We start from the raw sequence: 10000 nt of genomic DNA, 5'->3' as shown, positions 1-10000 counted from the left end.
ATCTATTTATTTTGCTCGCTCTCAATACTTTGTCTTTTTCATTGAAATTGATGTTCCACATTCAGTCATTTACGCTGTCTAGCTGTTTTTGTAACAATTTGCGATCTTCATCTTCTATTCTCCTAACGAGCGTGGCATCATCTGCAAACTGATTAGTGTAGCTTGTTCTCCCTCCCGTCATTATCGTTTATGCAAATTAACTTCATTACGGGCGCCAAGACTGACCCTTGTTGGACATCGCTAATTACTTGACTTGTATCTTGACCTCTTATCCTCATCAGTCTCTCAGGAGGTCTCTTGTCCGACCCAGAAGGCTTCCTCTAAGTCTTCCAAAACACTCCCTTTTACCACGTTATTCGTTTGTGCTGTACCTTGTCAAACGCTTTCTCCAAATCCAAAAGTACAGAATCCAGACAAATATATCCCCTTTTTAGCACACTTATACATGGTCTCCCATTTCTAAAATTGAATTAGTTGTCTACCTGGAAGTCTACCTATTCTAAATATCTACCACACCCTTCTTTCAAGATCTTCTTAAACAATGTTGTTATCATAGTAGTCAGACAACGATATGTAAATCTGGGGTTTCTCCTAGCAACCTTCATTAGGAATTGGTACCACGTTAACCTTCTACAAATTCTAATTCACTATTCCTTCTTCTAATGAATAAACAACCAATCTTTCACTCTTTCCTCCACTTGTTCTCTACACTCCTTGGGAGTGTGTGTGTGTGTGTGTGTGTGTGTGTGTGTGTGTGTACGTGTACAAACTCACCTGTGCAAATTCACAGGCGAGGCACCCATGCATGTAAAACTCAGTAAGCGAAAAATAAAGGAAAAGGAAAACTTGATGTGGGACTTATAAGCACACAGAATGCCTTACGTGCACATGTGCACACACTCATTCGTGAGCGTGCACATACACACACACACACATACACACACACACACACACACACACACACACACACACACACACACACACACACACACACACACACACACACACACACACACGTCTTACACACATATCTTACACATTTACAAAGATAGGGACAGAAATATTTGTATTCATAATTCATAAATGTTTGTATGTATATATGTATGTATGAGTATATATTTGTATTTACGATTGTAAATACTGTCTAATAATGCATGTATTAATAACGCATATATATTTATATACACATGAATTTATATGTATTCATGCATACACAGTATGTGCGTATGTATATATGCGTGCATTATATGTATACATGTACGTATGTGTACACAGATTGAGATGATCACATACAATGCACAGAGAAAATGCAAAGCTGTGTAGGAGCGGTGAGCCTTGTGAAAGTGTGTGCCGGCAGGACGGGGCACCACGAGTATTTACCTGTCTCCGTGGCCGCAAGACTCTGCGTCGACCCATCTAGATCGCCAGCTGTGAAGAGAGAAAAAGAGAACATTGAAGAAATTGAGAAGAGCCAATGCCGCGATCATGGGCGGAACATGCCATGCCCTTCTTTCTTCCCTGGCCAATCACAAGCCTCCTTCCTCCAGTGCGCGTCACTGAAAAGCGAGCGTGTGATTGGTCGGAGAAGAAACAGGGGTGTGGTTTGGTTTGTACTACATATGATAGACATGAGTTAGCACATAACACTAAGTTTGCACATGGCGGTGATACAGTTACCTTCACTTGTAAATAGTATAGTCCCATATAGGGAAATTATCTGCTAAGTCTTATGCAGTCATAAGCTTAGGAGCTCTAGTGACACCCCTACGGATCAGAGCGCGTATCATTCTTTAATGACGTAAAACAAAAATAAATAATAAACAAATAAATAAATAATAAAATGTATATAAAATAAAATAAATAAATAAAATGTCATTCCTTTCTGGTGCCCTCCTCATGTCCCTCCCTCCTTCACCCCCTTCATGGCTTCCTCCACACAAACTTTTTCTGAATATGGAGCATCATAATTGTTCAGTAAAATCTTTCTAGCAAGAAACAGACTTCAATGTTCATTATAACGTTAGATTTCCATTTTTCTCAGCTTCATCTAGATATTATTTGCTAGTAACAAGATGTGCTTACACGTGGAGATACTGCTGTCTAGGTGCAGGAGATATCTCCCCCCCTCCCCTATCCCCCCTCCCCTATCCCCCCCTCCATCTCTCTCCTTACCCCCTTCCGAGTAACAGAATCGATCAAAGCGCCAACGAAGGCTCCCAGGGAGACAACCTGCCCCCCCCCATCCCCCTCTCCCTCCCCCATCCCCCTTTCCCTCCCCGTATCCCCTCTTCCCCCCCATCCTCCCCCCACCCCACCCCACCTTCCGGAGGATTTGCTCTTCCTTGGAGACCCTTCTTCAGGCGTCTCTCTCTCGTCTTCTGTCTTCGAGGAGAAGGTCCTGGAGATCAATTGGTGAAGTGGGACTTAAGCCTTTAAGTTCCGATGTCTCCTCTTGATAGACTTTATTCTGGTGAGTGACAGACGATTTTATTAAGCTCGGAGATGTCCGTGGAGGGTGAGGAGGAGGGTTAGAGGAGGACCCTGTGCCTCCAGCCTCTCGAGGGAGGCTAAGAGGATGTTTTTATCTACTTCACACTTGAAGCTCAAACTCGAAGGCGCCCGCGAGTTCATCTAAGTTACTCCTAACTTGTTCTATTTTTTTTTTTCGGAACTCGAGTTTTTCGTAACTCGGGTTTTTCGCAACTCGGGTTTTTCGTAATTCGGGGTTTTCGTAATTCGGTTGTTTTTTTCGTGACTCGGGATTTTGGCAATTCGGGTTTTCAGAAACTCGGGTTTTTCGTAATTCGAGTTTTTCGAAAAAAAAATCGTAACTCGGGTTTTCGTAACGTGTCTTTTTATTCTGGTTTTCGTAATTAGGATTTTTCGTAATTTGGGTTTTTCGAAAATAGTGTTATTGTTTTTTTTGTAACTTGGATTTTCGTAATTTGGGTTTTTCAAAAATAGTGTTTTTTTTTCGTAACTCGGGTTTTCGTAACGGTTTTTTTTTCGTGTTTCTGGTTATCTTAGCTCGGGTTTTTCACATTTCTTCCTCCCCCTCTCGTAACTCCGGGTTTTTGTTCTTGCCCTGACGTAGCTCGGGTTTTTACGTTACTCGGGTTTTACGTTACTCGGGGTCCGAGCCGGACTTCCCGGAAAGGCTTCCCCCGGATGACTTAGGGGAAGCTCCTCCCACTGGGACGGAAATCTTCCCCTTGCCCGAGGGTAGCCTTCGCAGTCTCGCGGTTCTTCTTCTTCTTCTTCTTCTTCTCAAAAAAAAAAAAATCAAGAACATTTTTCGAACTCTCCTAGAGAGAGAGAGAGAGAGAGAGAGAGAGAGAGAGAGAGAGAGAGAGAGAGAGAGAGAGAGAGAGAGAGAGAGAGAGAGAAGAGAGAGAGAGAGAGAGAGAGATTCCCTCCGGCCGGCAAGGGATAGGATAAAAGTTAATCCGGTTAGTTTTCCAGTAATGATAATAACAGTCATCATCAACGCAATTTATATTAGAAAACAAAGCAGTTTTAATTTTATTAAGATTCCTTTGACCTCGAAGTCAATTGTTCCCGCAAATATCGAGATGAAATTCAATATAATACTTGACGTCATTTGTTCTATAAATAACACAAATGACGTTATCACAGAACACACGTGTAGTCATATACATATACATATATATATATATATATATATATATATATATATGTATATGATACACATACAGTGTGTGTGTGTGTGTGTGTGTGTGTGTGTGTGTGTGTGTGTGTGTGTGTGTGTGTGTGTGTGTGTGTGTGTGTGTGTGTGTGTGTGTGTGTGTGCGTGCGCGCGCGCGCGCGTGTGTGTGGTATGTTGTTATTTGTATTTCCTTCATATAAAAAGCATAGTTTTCTCGAAGATGGAATATTCATTCATTTATTCATCTGTTTATTTATTGATTGATTGATTGATTGATTTATTCGTTTTTTAAAGACCACATTCTCATCTCTTTTGTCCCAGGCCAGGTCATGTGACCAGAACACATTTGACCTTGTGACTGCCAACTGACCTCACGTTACTGCAATACCTCGTCATAACAGCACCTGATTGGCTGCTGCACTGAGCGTTCTTGTTCGACAGCCAATCAGGAGCCGTCTTGACGAAGATGTAGCTATAACGTGGGGTTTATTACTTACTCCGTCGCTGGGATGGGCCATAAGCCTCTCAACGAGAGGATCCATTAAGCGGTATTGCCATATAGGTGATGCCAACTTTTAGACTGTTTTGCAAGAGATAGGAGAGAGAGAGGGGGGCGAGAGAGGGGAGAGAGAGAGGGGCGAGAGAGAGAGGAGATAGAGAGAGGGGAGAGGGGGTGAGAGAGAGGGGAGAGATAGGGGAGAGGGGGAGAGAGGGGGAGAGAGGGGAGAGAGAGGGGAGTAAGAGAGGGGAGAGAGAGGTTAGTAGAGAGGGAGGGGAGAGAGGGGATAGGGGGGAGAAGGGGGATAGAGTTCCATTAGGTGCGGACACGTCTTGGGATTTTTCCTGTGAGCCGCGGACTGTGCCGAAAGCCTCTCATGAGAGCCCCTCACTCTCCCCTCTGTGTGTTCCGAGGCTCGGGAACGCATCGCACTTGGAGTAACCAATGACATATTTTACTTTATACATTCTACTTTATTTGTTTACTCATTTATTAATTATTATTGTTATTACAATCATTACTATTACCATTATTATGATTGATTATTAACTATTATAATACATGCTTGCACACCCACACCCACATTATATATACATATATATATATAATATATATACATATGTATATATATATATATATGTATATACATACACACACACACATATATATGTATACACACACACACACACACACACACACACACACACACACACACACACACACACACACATATATATATATATATATATTTATATATATATATATATATATATATATATATATATATATATATATATATATATATATAAACTAGACAATTACCCGCGCGTTGCTGCGAGTTCGTGAAAAATCCCTAACCTAATCATACCATACATAAATTTAACCCTTAACACTAACCAGAATATTTTTTAGATTAAATATAGCTTTAAACACTCCCCCTCCCAGATGTGTGCCCCCTACCCGAAGGTTGGGAAACCCTAGTTTGAAAATACATGCATACACAAACACAAATATCATGTGCACATTCTTTTGCATGCGTGTGTGAGTGTGTGTGTGGATTGACAATAAATGCCTACAGCTAAAAGGTGAAGAAATGTATCTACTTTATCTACAGAATATATATGGTTATAGGGGTTTATTTGGAAAAACCTAGGAATAGTTTGTAAATGATCAATTCCGCCGCACTAAAATTAAATGAAAATAAGCAATATTTCAACAATTGGTAAAATTCTGCAATCATTTTACATTTGCATGATTTTTTCTTACAAAAGCTATCATGGTTTGTGGCAACATTAATTTCACAAATATAAATGATATTCATGAACACATACAATGGTTTGTTTAATCATATTGATTCTTATGTTACAAAAATAATAACTTAAGGGGGGATTACAGTAGTGGCGTGTTTCCTCACCATAAACCACCTAACTTTAACCCTTAACCCTAACAAAAATATTTTTTAAAACTAAATATGGCTTTAAATACTCCACCTCCTAGTTGTGCACCCCCCCTCCCGAAGTTGGGAAACCCTAGTTTGAAAATACATGCATACACAAACACAAATATCGTGTGTACACATTCTTTTATGTGCGCGTGTATGTGCATGTGTGTGTGTGTGTGGATTGACAATAAATGTCTATAGCTGAAAGGTGGAGAAATGTATCTAGTTTATCTTCAGAATACATATAGTTATAGGGGTTTATCTGCAAAAACGTAGGAGTTTGTGAATGAAGTATTTCCGCCCGCACAAAAATTAAATGGCAATAACCAATATTTCAACATTTGGTAAAATTATACAATAATTTTCCATAAACATGCTTTCTTCTTACAAAAGCTATCATGGTTTGTGGCAACATTAATTTCACAAATGTATATAATATTTATGCATACAATGGTTTGTTTAATCATATTAAGTCTTCAGTCACAAAAAATACTACGCGACTTCAGGGGATACTACATAAACCTCCTAACTTTAACCCTTAACCCTAATCAAAATATTTTTTTTTCGAAATGAAATATAGTTATCCAAGTACCTGGAGTGATAGGGTATCAGAATATATATGGTTATGGGGGTCTATCTCTAAAACCCTAGGAGTTCGTGTACAAACAAACAGTTAAACAATCAGACAGACAGAGGGCACTACTTTATTATAATATATATATATATAGATATATATATATGTATACAGTATATATATATATATATATATGTATACAGTATATATATATATATATATATATATATATATATGTATATATATATATGCATATAGAATTGAATACGACAGCATTTTGACAATGATTCAATTTCTTAATATTTTCAATTTTTTTGATCAGGATTTTTCCTGCTGGGAGGTGGGTACGAAAAATATTTCCATATTGCTCCATTCATTAAATCAAGTTTTCGTCTTAAAAGAGATATCTTCAGTATTGACATACTTCTGTAATATTAAATAGAAACATTGTTATAATTTTGACAAGAAAATAAACATGTAAATAACAAAATGAAAAGGTATAACAAATGTATAGAATAGTAAGATATACACGAGTAATGTCACTGTCTATGAGAGAAGTACAATTGGTAGGTGAAAGAGCAGGGATTCATACTCGAACCACTCCCCGTGTACCTGACCGTTTGGTCTGCCTGGTGGTCGCAGTGGGGGGCGGGGGAGGAGGGAACCTCGTTATAACGTCGTTTCAAGAGTGCGTCGTTATTGAGGGAAATGCTGGAGGTCATATTGGATTGGATGTATATTGTAGGTACATTATCTCTAATATGAAAAGCCTCTAATCTTTTTAACCTTCTATGGTCCTCATTGTGTCTAATGACTTTGGTACACTTAATCACAGTGTCTCTGTCAATGGTCTGGTTATGAGGTTTTGCGTAGTAGTCTTTAATAACCCTCGGTGGAACAATGAAACAGATACACCACATTAGTTTTGAATGTAGTGTCAATTCGACCATTGTTACTCATGACCATTGAGTTGGTTCTGGGGTTTCTATAATACATAAGAACCCGGATTTCACAATTCTCACTGGTGAGGCGACAGTTTTTCTTAATAAAATCCCCGATCGCTTTTTCATTTTTTTTTTTGTAAGAATCAGTAAAGGTGTTACGGTAGAAAATATTAATAAAATTAGGCTTATTGGAACACTGGCTGGGCTTAAGTTCACTCATCAACTTGTTGGTTATGTCATCAAAGTCACAGTTGGCATAGCCGTTATTAGTGAGCATTTGCCGTAAATGTTGGAGTTCAGCATGTAGTGTTTCCCACGAGGAACAAACTTTTATTGCTCTCCTGACGTAAGCTCTAATCACACCTTTCTTATAATTATCGCTGCACTCGCTGTTACCATTCATGCATTTATCAATGTTAGTGGGCTTACGGTAGACACTAGTAGTAAAGTTAGTAGAGGTAGAATCAACCAGGACGTCAAGGAAAGGGAGTTTACCGTTTATATTCATCTCAGTTGTGAAATTTAAACCTGAAATTTCTTGTAAGCGCAGCCTAAGTCTCTCTAGGAGTTCGCTAGAGTGCGTACACACGAAAATATCGTCAATGTACCTACAGTAAATTTTGGTTTTAAGTTAATTCGAAAGGAATGCTGTCTCCTCAACAGAAGACATGAAGGCTTGGGCAAACAAAACACCCAAGGGTGAGTTCATTTCGATTCCATTGGTTTGTACCTACAGCTTCCCTTCTGGGCACCTGAACGGGGCCTTTGTTGTACAGATATACAACATTTCCTTCAATGTGTCCTTGGGAATCAGGTGGTTGGGGTGGAAGTTCAGGGTAATGGTAAACATAATGGAGAATAATGTCTGTTGTTCTAATGAAGGGAATATGAGTGAATAGGTTCCCTGCGTCTAACGAGGTAATGAAGCCTCCGGGTTTATTAACTCTCATAATGTCTATGAACTCGTCAGTGGAGCGCAGGAGTAAGTGTCTGGAATGTAGGGGGAAATCACATTATGAAGTTTCTTAGCAACACGGTAAGTGGGAGTTGGGATTTAGGAAATGATGGGCCTAAGGAGGTAGGATTCTTTATGGGTTTTTGCGTAACCGTAAAAATAACAAGGGTTAAAGTCTCCTATTATTTTTTTCAAACTAAGCACCATCCAATTGGGCCTGACAATTGAAACTAATTTGCTCAATTTGTTTTTAACATTTTCTATTGGGTTACGGGTAATAGGTTTGAACTCAGAAAGGTCACTTAAAGTGTTATTACATTTCCTATGATCATTCTCACTGTCTAAAATAACAAAACATGATGATTTGTTCACTTTTCTAACAAGGTGAAAGAAGCTGGCCAGAGTGATGATGTTTAGTTTTGGTGCGCTCGTTTTGTAAATGGTCTTGTAGATCTGGGTCGATGGTGATTTCCTCTTCTTTCTGTAGTTGGCACAGATCTTCAAAGAGGACCGCAGTTTCCACTTTTTTTGTTGATATGGGAGTATTTGGGCATCAGGTGACAGTTAGGAATTCTTTCTGGTTTGCGGTGAGCGTTTCACTAGACAGGTTGATGAAGTTGTCTGAAGTTTCGGGAATAGCTAAAGTTCCCTTGTATAGTCGAGACAACTTCTTGATTTTGGATCTACCAATCTGAAAGTGGTTCACAATAACGTCATCAAGTGCGCGTAGAGTTCTGTGCTTCAGGTCAGGGTCCGCATACTTCATACTGTTGCAGACACTCATCAAGTTCCGTCTGAAGGGATCTAATTCGGATTTCTTAACTTCAATTTCTTCATGCGCAACATGAGATTAAATAATAGAGTAATATACACATACATACATACATACATGCATACATACATACATACATATACTAAAGGCCTTTTTCCCCATTACACATGAAGTAGCCAAAAAAACAAAGGCATAGAAACCACTCCCAGCCATTCCATCCCCTGGGTCAGAAGCAGTGCAGCAAGACACAGCACAATACACAATTTCGCAAATAACCGAAGAAAAAAAAATTGACATTTATATTTACTTATATCAAAGCTGACCAGAAATTTGACCCTTTGTGTACCTAGTAGTAATTTTCTGTTTAGTGTGGCTACTGCCAGGTAGTTTCATTCAGCTACGCTTGGAGACCTTTAACTTCAAAGGGGTCCACATTACCCCCCCCCCAAAAAAAAAAAAAAAAAATTCCTGCAAAATCTTAATTAAAGTGTGCTAAACTAACCTAACCTAGTCTAAACTAACCTAACCTAAACTAACCTAAATAATCAACCAAACCTAACTAAATCAAACCTAAGTAACTGACACAAACTAACCATCCAAGCTAATCTTACTTAATCTACCTTAACACCCAACCGTCCAACAAAAATAAACAAATAAATGAATTACAAACAAATAAGCAATCTTTTCTGGCCAGGAAGGGGGGTGAGGGGGTGAGGGGGTGAGGGCAAGAGGAGGCTCCCTCCCCCCCTTGTCCCCCTTCCCCCCTTCCCATCTGGCAACAATGAAAAATGCAGAGCCTGCACACGCACACGAAGGCACACGAATGAGCATCTCTACCTCTCCACAGATGTTGCTTCTCAATGTATGATGTTAAGGGAGGTTGCAACAACGTAACTGGGTCGGACGCTAATAAAAATATAGTTAAACAAATAAATACATAAACATATGAAGCCAAACATTACAGCATATTACTTAGGTGTTTATTTAAATGAATCTTAAAACTTCGAACCGTGTTACATTACACTGCCTCGGGAAGAAGTTTATTCCATTCATTAACTACACGGTTGAGGAACTCGTTTCTAACCATTTCAGACTTTAATCTCCTTCACAACAGCTTGAGACCATTATTTCGCGTCTAATTTGTATTG

At 39.2% G+C, this 10000-nt stretch overlaps 1 protein-coding gene across 5 annotated transcripts in view; it reads right to left on the bottom strand.

Moving 5' to 3' along the window:
- Positions 1–10000, bottom strand: part of LOC143026440 (uncharacterized) — a 1178515-nt gene that overhangs the window by 66535 nt on the left and 1101980 nt on the right. For all 5 annotated transcript variants that reach the window (XM_076186831.1, XM_076186862.1, XM_076186854.1 and 2 more), the window contains one exon: positions 1381–1428. In XM_076186831.1, the coding sequence (XP_076042946.1) occupies positions 1381–1428 (48 nt within the window). The remainder of the gene's footprint in view (positions 1–1380; positions 1429–10000) is intronic.

Source organism: Oratosquilla oratoria, chromosome 1, assembly GCF_046742065.1.
Source record: "Oratosquilla oratoria isolate Oo_2021 chromosome 1, ASM4674206v1, whole genome shotgun sequence".
In the NCBI taxonomy this organism is placed as follows: domain Eukaryota; kingdom Metazoa; phylum Arthropoda; class Malacostraca; order Stomatopoda; family Squillidae; genus Oratosquilla; species Oratosquilla oratoria.
This window is presented reverse-complemented; position numbering and strand designations above follow the sequence as displayed.